The sequence below is a fragment of the Chinchilla lanigera genome, unplaced genomic scaffold, assembly GCF_000276665.1.
Source record: "Chinchilla lanigera isolate Chin_1 unplaced genomic scaffold, ChiLan1.0 scaffold00018, whole genome shotgun sequence".
NCBI classification, from domain to species: domain Eukaryota; kingdom Metazoa; phylum Chordata; class Mammalia; order Rodentia; family Chinchillidae; genus Chinchilla; species Chinchilla lanigera.
This window is the reverse complement of record NW_004955419.1, coordinates 21,002,125-21,016,004: the sequence shown is the minus strand read 5'-3', so window position 1 is coordinate 21,016,004 and position 13,880 is coordinate 21,002,125. Positions and strand designations below refer to the sequence as shown.

Sequence of the window (13,880 nt, the reverse complement as noted above, 5' to 3'; positions counted from 1 at the left end):
AAAAGATTTTCTGGTTGATTCTGATTCTGTTTTGCTTTCTCAGTGGACATGCAGTAATTTACTACAAAATCCCAAAGCCTTGTGTTTCTCAGTGTAGGACGATGGCTCAGGAAGTACAGTTGGTCCTCAGTTAATAACATTCCATAGTCATTTGCTCCGCTGACATTCGTGTTAGTCAGAATGTTGCACACCTACTTCATGCTGAGGATAGAGAGGTAAGATACGGTTCTTGGCAGTAGTTACTTCCCTTTCACCTGTTCCACAGCCAAGTTCCTCACTTGCCATAGTAACCATGTGCTAAGGAGACTATACTGTAGACTCTATAAGAACTGTCTTTTCGTCATCATCCTTTTAGTCTCCACCCCTTGTGAGGTAAGTTTTTTGTTTGTTTACCTTCAGTGGCTTCTGTCCCTGTCGAGCACCACAATCTATGGTGAACCATGGAAATTGGCATTTTTTACAGCTCGACAGGTGGACTGGAGGGGTAGCTTAGTGATCCAGTGCTTGTCTATCGTGCACAAGTCCTAATCCACAGCACTGCAAAGTAGTAAAAAATAAAAAGATCCCCAAGTGATTCTGATGTGCACCCAGATTTGAGAGCCTCGGGTTTGGTTTGTTTAATTCTGCCTCACCTCTAATTTACATATACTTTAACCCCTTATCTCTTATCATATGATTCTTGCCTGTTTACTCACAACAAAATCTTTTTTGTTTTCTTTGCTCCATGTCTCAACTGAAAAGCAGCCATAGTCATCACTGCTTAAGTGTAAGGATAGGATCGGCAATACAAGAAAGTGTTAGAGATTGAAGGGAAGTTAGATACAATGAAGAGCTAGTGATGTGATTTAAGTTATTATATCCCTCTCAACTTCCTTCTGCAGTTACAAAATTCATTTTCTAAGAACAGTGTCATTTATGATTCACTAAAACTGTTATTTTGTGCAGTTATCAGTATTTGAAGTTGAGCTAACTTGGGAAACGGACGATTAATATATTTTGATGAGTTTATTTTGGACAAGTCTTTGGTGAGCAATTCCAAGTACCCACTTATTTTTTCTGGAGGAGATTTCATTTCAAATGAACTTTAGAAGAATAAAAGCATTAACTTCCTGTTACAATTTATAGACCGTGTTAAGACAGTCTTACTTTTAAGCCCCTTCTTTTCATATTTTTCCTAATGTTACATCCAAAACAGTACTTTTTATACTTGTTCTTTAAAAATAGCAGAGCTCAGCTGGTCGTCCTGAGACCCCCTGAGCGCCAGCTGTAGTCCCCTACGCTGCCCCATATTCACTCTGATGAGATGAAAGAAACTATCATGAACCAGGAAAAACTGGGCAAACTGCAGCCACAAGTGCACATTGATGGGAAAGTAACTGCAGAAAGAAGGTGGTTCCTAGAACAACTACAGATGATAAAACACTTCAGTTCTCATTAAAGAAGTTAGGGGTAAACAGTGTCTGTGCTGTTGAAAAGGTGAATATGTTTACAAACCGAGGTACAGTTATCCGCTTCAGCAACCCAAAAGTTCAGGTATCTCTGGCAGCAAATACTTCTCCCATTACAGGCTGTGCTGAGACAAAACAGCTGACAGAAATGCTACCCAGCATTTTGAATCAATTTGGTGCAGACAGTCTGCCTAGTTTAAGGAGACTGCCTAAGCTCTGCACAAACAATCTGTGGGTGGAAAAGCACCACTTTGATACTGGAGAGGATGATGATTAATTTATTTATAAATACATACATGCATGCATATATACACACATATATACATAGCTAGCTACAGAAAGCATTCTTCTGATGAAACCTTTCCAGAAGGCTGATCTAAATGAGAGGTGTATCTGGTTAAAATAGGAAGGAACCCTAACAGTGGTTTGTTCACAGAGTCCTGCAGGAGCCTCTGTGGCATCTGTGGATTCCCTTGAGCTCAGGACATGTTTGAAAATCACAGTCTGAGACACTTTGCTCTCTCCTATAGGATAATGAAAATAGAGATACATTTACTGTCTTTTAATTTTTGAGGAAGGTACAGTATTATCTTTTCCCATTAATTTAAGATAAAATATTTGAAAATATACAGACCTTTGGTAACCAGGTTTTTAATATTCTTTATCAACTTATAAAAAAAGAGAAAATTGTGATGAGCCTTTACTTTTACTTCTTAAATTTACAGAATTTTACTTTCTTACTATTTATGACTCTTAGGAGTATTATAGAAGTACTGATTTAGAAAGCTGATCAAACCAACCTAGTCAAACCAAATCGTGGAGAGATTTAAAAATATATTTATTTAGAATGAGTATAACTTTTTCTTCACTTGCATTTATTTGTTTCTTCTGCTCTCCCTCAATCAGATTTTATTTTACTCTCCCCCTCCTCAGTAGAAAGAAACTACTGCCCACATGAAAACAAACTTTACAGAAATGTTTATCTGTTCTTTTCACCTCTGTTCATGCTGTCTGTTTAAACAGGGTATAGTCAGTTACTTAAATATCTTTTTAAAGAATTATCTTTACTGAATAACTTTTTGTTACCCTTTGGGAAGAATTAAACTATATCATGTAAACACTAGAGTTGTTCAGTTAAAATTGTGCTGCCAAATATACTAAAAATGTAGAGGAAGTGGTCCTACATTCACTGTTTAATTCTTTGACACTGGCAGATCTGCTTTCTGATAGTGAGACATTTAAATAATGCAGATAAAATATATAAAACAACTTTATAATTTTATTCTTGTTTTACCTTTGTCAGGGAATTTTATTTCAATGTAAGTTAACAGCCTATTAAAACATTAAATTGATGTTAGGAAAAAAATTCTGTTGCATAAATACTGTAAAAATGGCTTTTATTTCTAATTAGTGGTAAGACTGTGCGTAGGTATTTCTATTTCTCCTAATTAGCTTTATGATATTCTGAACCAAAAAAAATTTTTGTGTGTTATAAGTAGAATGAGTCAACATATTTAAAATGTTATTAAAAAATCTATGGGACTCAACATATTTTGAGTTTGTGCGACTTGGCAAAAAGCCCAATACAGTCCAGCTTACCGTATCATAACTTGGTAGGAGAGGAGATGAGGTTGGATCTGTTCATTTTAATACTGGTAATGCTTTATAATGCTTAATGGTATCCTGTACACCAATTTGGACAATTTCTGTTTCTCTTTTTAAGAAGAAAAGATCCAGAACAAAAATACCTACTGCTAAGCTGTAAAAGTCTCTTAGTTGTGACTAGAAGCAGTGGCCTAGTTTTGCTTTTGTTTAAATTTATTTGCAAAAAAAAAAATAGCTGTAAGTCAATGTCTTCCTCGATTTTTTTTCCTTCAATAAGTCTTGTCTCATTTTGGCATTTTTTAAAATTTCAAGTTTGTGTTCTTTGTAGAAGCCTTGCTCAATCTGCATGACATTAGTGTTTTCAGCTTGCTTTGTATTGATGGCTTCTTACATTTGAGTGTTACAATTGACAACTCTCTTTGATAATAATTTAGAATAAAATGTTGCTGTTTCTGTGACATTAAAAATCTTTTCAAAGATTCATAATTGTAGTTTATGAAACATTTCTAGCATAAAATATTTGTTTTTCCTTTTGTCCTGTTTATATAGAAGTGGTACGCCATCCCCCAAACGGACATCTGTAGGCTCCAGGCCACCAGCTGTAAGAGGCAGCAGAGACCGCTTTACTGGGGAATCATATACAGTACTGGGTAGGATAAAATGTAATAGTTCTTCATGATCTCAGATTAAAGCATCATATCACAGGAGTAGATGTTCTGCTTGCTTAGAGCTAGAGTATCTACCTTTGTATTCAGTGACTCTTCGCAGAAATTTTCCCTGTTGAAACCTAATTGGGGTACTTTTCAGATTGACTTATTGATACTTTTAAAACTCTGCTTCACTTTACATAGTCCAACCAAAGAAGAAAAGTTATGAAGCATTTTATATTCGTAAAAAATACAAGTAAAGTTGTAGTAAGTACTCTGCGTTTAGTGTCTGTGTTGCCAGTATGATTAGTTTCCTAGAAATAGCAGTTGAATTCAATTGTTTGTGTCATTTGTGGGACAAATAACGGGTAAAAATCGGTGACTCACTCATAAGGAAGAAATGAATCAAGTCTTCCTTTCTGATTTCTTGTAGGAGACACTGCTATTGAGAATGGACAACATTACTGGGAGGTCAAGGCCCAGAAAGACTGTAAATCCTACAGTGTGGGAGTGGCATACAAAACTTTGGGGAAATTTGACCAATTAGGAAAGACAAACACTAGTTGGTGCATTCATGTCAACAACTGGCTGCAAAACACATTTGCAGCAAAACATAATAATAAAGTCAAAGCTTTGGATGTTACTGTTCCTGAGAAAATAGGTGTATTTTGTGATTTTGATGGGGGTAAGTTTATTTTCTCATAAGTGACTTTATTATATTTGCTTATATTTTAGTAGTTTATCATAATTGCTTGTATCTCTAGCAGTCGTTTATACAGAATTTTTATTAATGCTATGGTAAGGACATTTTGGCCAGCTAGGCTTTCTTTACCAGTGTAAGCTCAGTTCTAAAATTCACCAGAAAGGCATATGATGTCTGCCTAGAGTCCTATGAAAGTCCTATGGCATTGTTAAATGGATTTACTTAACCTGAAAGATTTTGCTAATTATAGTCTTTTATTTTTCTTCTTTTTCTCTTTTTTTTTTTGATCTTTTTGAAATAGGGTCTTGCTATGCTGTTCAGGCTGGCCTTGAGCTCACTTTGAAGCCCAGGCTGGTCTTGAACTCACAGGATCCTCCTGCCTCATTACAGGTGTGCACCACTGTGCCCGGCCTGCTAATTACAGTCTTCAACACTAAAATTTCTTCTGCATTTTCTTTCCTTAATATTTTATTACGTGCTTGTATGGACTGGGTGGAATCAGATTTTTTCACTTGGAGTGGACCTTAGAAATTACCCAACTCATCTGCCACACAATGTAAATCCTTGTTAAAGTACTTCTGCAGGGAGTTGCCACTCATGGGCTTCAACTTTTTAATAAGAAGTTTATTGTCTAAGGCAGTTAGAAGGCTGGCTGTTGGTTGAGCAGGTCTTGGGTAGGTTTTTCTAAAATGGATTTATCTTTATCTCTCTAACTTCTGAGACTTAAATTTTGCCAAAGGAATAAACACAAAATTATGTGTTCTGCTCCTTATTTATGTGGTAATTTTTATTATTAACTGCTTTTTTGGGTTGTTTTTTCAAACTCTACATTCTTTGTTACTGGCTGTTTCTTTTACAACTTAATTTTTCCAAATTCTTATGATCTCCTATGGTTGGGTACAGACTTCAGTGTATTTCTTAAAGGCTGATTCTGTGACCAGAATAGAAGAGTGATTTGGCAACACGGTCGCTAGCAGTGTGAGTTAACAGCATTGTTAAAGCACTGTTGACCTATACTGATCCTAATACACTAGATCTTTTTTCACAGAATTCTGTTAGATGGTGTTTACCTTCTTAGATTAGGAAATTTAGGGTTGATTCTTAATGTGTATAATTCAAGAGAAGAATATATCCTTTCTTAGTTTTAACTTAATAGATTTTGGCTAAACTTGTCCTCCTATTGAAATCATCTAAAAATCAACTTGAAAATTTATCTTTTGAAAAATGTCCTAAAGGTTTTTGAACTTGGTAAATACCTTCTCTAAGGTTATCTAATTATAAAACTATTGAAGATGATAAAATATTGAATTGTGTTACAAAATTAATTCCCTAGATGTTTCTCTCCAAGTTAACTCTTTAATAATACTAAATTTCATCATTTTGAGTAACACTGAGTCCAGATAATTCCATGAACTGTCAGTTTAATCACTGAAAAAGAAAATAGGAAAAAAATTAATTTTGGCTAGATTTAGTTGTCATAATGTGTTAGTTTTGCTGTGTTCTCTTTTACTAATTACTTTGAATCAGATAAAACATTTTCCTCAGAAAAAGTGGCAAATTTATTGGGGCCCTTTTTTTTCTGATTAGACTACCAAAGAGCACTTGCTTATTTTTCTCTCCTTTCCCTTCCTCTGTGATTCCACAGAGGCAATCTTGAGAAGTAATATGAACCTATGGCACGTGTGCCACAGCCCACTGTCATCATTGAAAACTCTGAAAGCTTCACCATCACTGGCCTAGCACATAGAGTGCAGCAGAATGTAGAATGAATCCAATTCTGAAAGCCTTAAAAAATAATAGTAGACTAATCTTTAATTGTGCAGAGGGGTTGGTTCTATACACTTCAGAAAAGTATAGTCAGTGATGGTAATCTAGTATTAGAAATATTAGCAAGTGGTTAAATGGAAGAGATTGCAAGCATAGGTAACATAAAACTTTTAATGAGCAGTCTTTAAGCAGTGTAAGGGAGGATCATGTCTTTTTTTTTTTTTTTAACTATTGTTATTGCCTATGCAATGCTGTTAACATAAGAAGTCCTAACAAGTGTCAAATGATTGGTACAAAGGACTTAAGCAGTGGGGAGTCAAGGATAATGGATTTGATTATATGTTCATAGGTCTTAGTAGTTAACTATAGATTGGAGAGAATAGACAAGAGTTAAACATGGATTGGAGAGAATAGACAAGAGTTAAACATGAATTGGAGGTTCCAGCCAGTACAACCAAGAAGATAACATTTGTCAGTAGGATAGGGAGCATAGGGAATTCTTGGGGGGAATAAGATGAGAGCAGGACACTATTTGGGATTCTTAGGATGCATTTTGAAATGTAGTGTTTGAACTCAGAAGTAGAGCTAAACTAAATATCTGAGATAGCATCACAGTGACTACTGAAAACTGCATAGGACAATACATTCCTTTGCTATGTACTAACTTTGTGAGCACATGCAGGTTGCTTAATATTTTGAAGTTATAATGTGTGCAAAGCACCCAGGATTTTGATAGTCTACACAAATACTAGTTTCCTTTCTCTTTGTTTGGTGGCAGTTGGTTTATTAAAATAGCACTACGTAGGGAAAAGAAAACCTAGACAAAGCAGCTACATTTAGGAGAAAGAAGAACAGACATAAAGTATCCATAGGATTAGAATACAAGCCAAGAAAACACTCATCTGGGAGCTGCAGGGGTTGCTAAGAGTTACAAGAAAGCCATCAATTTGAATAGTTAAGTGGTCAGAATTATCATGATCTGTTGACAGGCTGAGGGGATTCTGAAAATTAACAAAGCTGAAACATGATGACCATGCTGTGTTGTCAGAGACCACAATGTGATTATGAAAAAAACAACAAAAAAGAGGGAGCTGGGGATTTAGCTCAACAGCACAGCGCCTGCCTGGCAAGCGCGAGGTCGTGAGTTCGATTCCCGGTACCGGAAAACAAAACAAAACAAAACAAAACAAAACAAAATACAATGTGATTATGGCCTTAGTTAGAAGATAAGGCTTAATGGAGTTAACCTAAAATAATGATAGGTTTTGGGTAAAGAAAAAAATGAGGAAGAAATTTCCCTCGTTACCTGGGCTAATGGAACCTTTCAAAAATAAGAATAAAATAATTTATAGATAAGTAAGTAAAATAGTGCCAGATTGTAGAGATACAATGGAAGTCTTGAAAATCAGGAGAGGAAAATTGGATTTGGGCAAATGAGCAAGTTTACTGATACTCAAGTGAGAATTCTTAAGTCTAGTCCTTAAAGGTTTTTTTTTATGTTTTGCCACATATCATTACTCATACTCTTTTCCTTTTGTTTTTTTAAATTTAATGTTTTTAGTACATGTTTGCAGTACTTCATTGCATTCATCATGGGAAGGGGGTGCACGTACATAACGCAGCTTAATTCTTTTTCTTCTCTTTGCCCTCCCTCCCCCCCTCCATCTCTTTGTCCCCTTTCTATTTCCAAAAAAGCTATTTCCTATTATCTGACTTTTATTTTGTTTTTAAAATTAGTTATACTTTGGGTTTCTCCTGTAAGAGAGACCATGTGATTTTTAAGCTTGTGTCTCTTTTCACCTAACATTATTGTCTCAGGGTGCAAAACTTAATGCCAAAACTTAATGTGTGTTCTATATTTTTGCATGATTGCCTGTTAGAATTAATTAGATGTTGCAGTTGTTTGCATAATAAATTAGAGTTTTTTCTCCCTTTTAGGTCAACTTTCTTTCTATGATGCAAACTCAAAACAGTTGCTGTATTCCTTTAAGACAAAATTCACTCAGCCAGTGCTACCTGGTTTCATGGTTAGTACCTAATTCATATTTTATTTGGCATGGTAACTTTAAGGAGGATAATAAAATCAGACTATCTTATTTTTTATTCATATCCATTCTTTTTTCCCTGTCTACTCTTTCCAAAATTTGTGATTTTCTACATATTTTTGGATATTTCCCTGAAGTCGGTGTTAATATAGTAAAGGTACACAGATGATAAGCATGTGATTTGATGAATTTCCACATTTGCTAATTTTCGAAGCTAGCACTTATAACAAGAAATGGAACATTGCCAGAATCTAGGAAGCCCCTTGCCCATTTCCAGTATTTAGTGAGTTTTCTATAGAGAATAACCACTATCTTGAGTTTTAATATCATAAATTCACTGTGCCTTCTGTTCAGCTTTAGATAGGTGGAATCAGACACTCTCTTTTTAACTTAGCATTGTCAGATGTATCTTAAATCCTGTCATTATAGTTCATTCATTGTATAGCTGTATCATTTTCTGTGACTGTATCACAGTGTATCCATTCTAATTTAGTTGGATATGTGGGTACTTTTCATTCGGGGGCTATATACATACATACATAATTTCAGGTCTACTCAATTGCAAGCTGATTTATAGAAGAAAAGTTCACATTTCTCAACATGAAACAGATTTTGAATTAACTTCTTAAAATTAATGATATTTCTGGTTCCAGTGCTTTAACCTTTTGCATATCTCTATAAAGCTAGGCTACTGTAGGGAGTTCTGGGATCTGGCTAAGTCACCATTATTTAGGCTAGAGCTTTGCTTAATGTGGGAGTGACCTCTACAAATCAGGATGGTGTATTTCAAGTGCACACTCTGTGGACTGTTCCGTATTTGTGTTCTTCCATCATTACCCTTAAGTGTAATCCCCCAGTGTGAGGAGGAAGTATTCAGGATAAATGTGGGCTTAAAATACAGTGCTTTTAAATCTTACAGTGATAATTTCTTATTCTAGATACCCGAAAATCTTGAGCTTAAAACAGTGCTAATAACCAAGACTCCTAGGTTCTCATTATAAAGATAAAAGTAATTAGTGAATAAAGTTATTGCTTTAGGAAAAATACTTTAAAATACTGAAAGGGCTGTTTCTTTAAGCTTCGCCATGTACCTCTGCTGTATTGTATATTTTTGGTTGTTTTTCCAAATTGTTCAGTCAGACTAAGTATTTACCTTATGGAAATAAAAAAAGTATTATTTCCAGTTCTTAGTTGCATTTTATAAAAGATCCATATTTCAGTTTGAATCAGTCTCGTGTAGATACATACTGAGTTTATTCAGTTTTGATTGAAATGGTAACACTGTAATTAAACATTGGTGTCATAGATGTTTCAGGAAATTATTTTATTAAACTTTTTTCCTTCATTAAATGTTTACTTTTATTAAGTAAATGAATGTTAATTTGTTCGTATATGAATTTAATTTTTAAGTATTGTGCCTTGCTGTGGGTTTTGACAAATGCATACAGTCATAGAACCAATACCATAGTCAAGATGCACAACATTTCCAGCACCCTAGAAAACTCTCTCTTGTTCTTTGTACTGGAACCCTCCCATCACATCCAACCCCACTATTTTGTAAACAGTTGTTAGTAGTTGAAGTTGGGCCTTTTCCAGAAGGTCATATCAGTGGTGTGGTAGACAGCCTTTTGATTATGTAGCACAATGCATTTGAAATTCATCTGTGGTGTCAGCATTCTCTTTTTTACTTCTGAGTAGTGTTTCTTACATATATGTACCACAGTTTATTCATCGATCACCAGTTGAAGAACATTTGGGCTCTTTACAGTTTGGTGAAATTTTGAATAAAGCAACTGTAATCATTCACATGAATTTTTGTGGGAGCAAACATACTGCATTTTTCTTGGGTAGGATTACTGGATTACATTAGAAATATATGTTTAGCGTTATATCAAAACATTTTCCAAAATGATTCTACCATTTTTGCATTTCTTCCAGCACTATAGGACAACTTATTACATCCTTGCAATTATTTGGTATTGCTAGATTTTTCTGTCCTTAAGCCATTTTAATAGGTATAGCAGTATTTTACTGTTTTGTTTGCACTTTCATAATGATAAACAGTGTTGTACATTTGCTTATTTTCTATCTGTATGATTTCTTTGGTGAGGTATGTTAAAATCCTCTGCTTGTTTTTAGGGTATTGTTTTCTTACTACTCAGTTTTAAAACTTCTTTGAAGCTTTGAAGATTAATCCTTTATTACATATGTTTTAAGGATATTTTGCACGAGGTTTTAACTCATCTTTTTGCATTCTAGATAATTCAAAGTAGTTTTTCATTTTAATATGAAGTCTCGTTTATCCACTTCACATTTATGGATAGATCACAAAGATGTTCTCTCATTTCTTTTTGAAGTTTTGTAGTTTTAAGTCTGTGATCCATTTGAGTTAATGTTTTTGTATATCGCGTGCTTTGAGGTTTTTTTTTACATTGGATAACCAGTTCTTCTAGTACCATTTAGTTGAAGAAAAAACTTTCTCCATTTATATTTTTCTAAATCACTTAAATATTTTATTACCAAAGAAAGTAACCTACTGGTAGCAATTTTATAACCTGAATTGCTTTTATACTTTGAGAGTTTATCATTATTGGGCCTGTTAGTGTTGAAAATGTAGGATGTTAATTATACAGTTCTATATTTCACAGATCAGCAGATTTTCGGGTATAATACTCTATTAGCAAATATTGAACACTTCAGGATATAACTCAAAGTGAGAATACTAGCATTTCTCTTGCTTTAAGTTGGTCTGCTGTATTTTCATACCTTTAAATGATTTGACTGTCCAAATCTGCTTCCTTTATCATGGTGCTGTTCTACAAGCAAAGCAGTTTTATCTTTCATAAACTTCCATATTAGTAATAACTAATAGAACATAGCAAGTACACCTGGATGTTGTCATTTGTGTTTTGCTTGGAAATCTTTCTTTTTTATTTTAAAGAGAAAAAATAAAGCAAAATTTTAAAACAAGATAATAGAACAACAATGGTTAATACATTGCGTATTGTTATCTCTAAATTAGTTACTCAGGGTACAAGATATAGGTATTTAATTGTTCAAACAATATTAGCACAAATCTTTCTTTTCAATGAACTAAGAGAAATTAGTAGTATAACTATCTTAACTATTTTTTTTGTATATATATATATTGTTGTTGTTGTTGTTGTTTTGCTTTTTCCTTTTCTCCTTTCTGCCATCGGAAATCCTTCTTAAAGCATTATAAGAGTTCTTATTGGTAACAAGATAACTAGGCAAGAAGCTTACAGTTTTTACCATGTTAACAGAGGGATGTTAGGTTCCAATAATCTAAGGGTGCATCTCATTATCAAAACTGAAAGCAATAACTGGGATGAGAAAGTTGGTTCTGTGTGGACTTACCTTGGTTTTGAAGGTAAGCGTCACTCATAATGGCCATATCATTTGCCTCCTAGATTAACCCAGGTCAGACTAATTTCTGCAGCCTGAGTACCCTCTCTTGTGTGCAGTTTCAGTGGGTTTTCCTATTACAAAGACTGCCTTTGGCCTCTCTGGTGTTACAAGAATCCTGAGTTAGTGTTTCTGCTTTCTCTCAGCTCTAATATGGTTATCACTTTAGAACTTGTTGATACTCACGTATCTAGCATTTTGTCCTTCAAACCAATTTAAGAACCACTGAAATTCCAGTACGGTTTGAAATCTGACCGAGGCTTTGTTTTTGTCTTTTCTTAGGTTTGGTGTGGTGGACTTTCTTTGAGTACGGGGATGCAGGTTCCAAGTGCTGTGAGAACACTTCAGAAAAGTGAAAATGGAATGACTGGTTCAGCCAGTAGCCTGAACAATGTTACTCAGTAATGCCTACTCAGAATGTTTACCCTCCCTCAGTTGGGTGGCATTTTCTGTGCAGTTACTAATCACAGAAGTTTGTGAGTAGTGGAAATCTGGTTTGCTATGTTCTGCACTGAGACCTGGAATCATAGTTTACGCGTCTAGTATGAAGCACTTGGAGGAACCTTCTGTGCAATATCATAAAGCAAGTAGTTACTAAGCAAGAAACTGATGTTTTGAAGAGTAATGGGGGCAGTGTTTATTCATATAGAAACTCATTTTTGTGTTTTTTAGATTACTTTGGCTCTTCTAATGTTTATATGTTCTAATCCTTGGACCCGGAATGAAAGCTTTTAAAATTTGTTTTCCTTTTTCCTTACCTTTTCTTTTCTGACTCACCACTTATCTGTTATTCAGTTCTTACAGAGAACTTTAAAAACACATAATCCTCTAAGGTTGTCCAAAAATTGAAAGTATCATGAATGATAGAAATGGATTTTCTCCTATAAATAAGTTGAGTTTTACTAAATTGACTTATTTATCAGCTCAATTATATATGATTTTCTCCTTTCCAAAATATTATGATACTTCTCTTGCGGTTATAATTCAAAGTAGAGTGGGTAAGAAAAGTTTACATAGATTAAAACCACCCAAATTTCAGTTTTGTGTCTTCTGTACTATCACAGTAGCAAAGGGATGGTCTTTACATGTTGCTCTGTTTAGACTGCTTTTTTTTTTTTTTTTTTTTTTGTCTTTTTGATTGTCTTTTTGAGACAGGGTCTTGCTACGCAGTTCAGACTGGCTTTGAGCTCACTTTATAGCCCAGACTGGCCTTGAACTCTCAACAGTCCTCCTGCCTCAGCCTCCCAAGTGCTGGGATTGCAGGTGTGTGCCACCACACCTTACTAGACTTCTTTTCATTCTGTCACTTTGGATGATGGGTAAGATTTTTGAAAGCCGTGTGTTTTCTGACTTTGTTGTCTAGTTAAATCCCAGTTTTATTAGTTATCTTTAGACATATGTGGTGGCCGATGCTTGTAATCCCAGCACTCTGGGAACCTGAGGCAGGAGGAAGGATCAGGAGTTTGAACCTAGCCTGGGCAGTTTAGTAATACCTTGTCTTTTTTTTTGTTTGTTTTTCCGGTACCACCGACCTTGCGCTTGCTAGGCAGGTGCTGTGCCACTGAGGGAAATCCCCAGCTTCTAATACCTTGTCTTAAAATGAAATAGTTTTTAAAAAGGGTTGAGGATGTAGCTCAGTGTATTCAATCTCCAGTACCACAAAAAAGTTATATAGTTATTGTTGATTTTTAACATTACTAGTGGATAAAAGTATATTGATAAGATTATATAAAGTGTAGAAAACAGTACAATACTCAACTTTTGTCTAAGAAAAATAAATTATAAAAGGAGCTGCGTACAAGTATTCTAATAAGATACGGAATGGCTTAAACAGTTGTTTTGTTTTTGAAAAACGTCTGTGTATCTATGATTTAGTTGACACAAGTTTTTCAAACAAATAATTCAGAAGACTTTTTTTCCTCAGTCCTTTTGTTGCATTCATTTGCTTTCCAAAGGGCTGTAATTCTTCCAAAACTCAACACAACTTTCCCAAACTTGAGGGAAATATGTAAAACCTGTCATTGATTATTCAGCAGAAAAAAAAAAGTCCGTTCTTAAAGAGTTGATTAAAATGTTTAACTGAAGTTCTTTGAGCCAAGAAGTTGTAGTTACAGTATTTAAGAATTTCTTGAACATGTTAAGGAAATCAATTTGTATTTTCCTTAATTTTTTGAAATTTTTCGTTTCTCTTGTTGAGTTTCTTTCATTCTCTTGTTAAATATCTTGTGCTATATACAGC

The 13,880-nt window shown here is 34.6% G+C and overlaps 1 protein-coding gene across 2 annotated transcripts in view; it reads left to right on the top strand.

Moving 5' to 3' along the window:
• The window catches only part of Fsd1l (fibronectin type III and SPRY domain containing 1-like), a 72,930-nt gene extending 60,159 nt beyond the window's left edge, over positions 1-12,771 (top strand). For both annotated transcript variants that reach the window (XM_005382778.2, XM_005382777.2), the window contains 4 exons: positions 3,603-3,703; positions 4,134-4,385; positions 8,109-8,197; positions 11,924-12,771. In XM_005382778.2, the coding sequence (XP_005382835.1) occupies positions 3,603-3,703; positions 4,134-4,385; positions 8,109-8,197; positions 11,924-12,046 (565 nt within the window). In that variant the 3' untranslated portion in view covers positions 12,047-12,771. The remainder of the gene's footprint in view (positions 1-3,602; positions 3,704-4,133; positions 4,386-8,108; positions 8,198-11,923) is intronic.
• Positions 12,772-13,880: the final 1,109 nt, after the last annotated feature.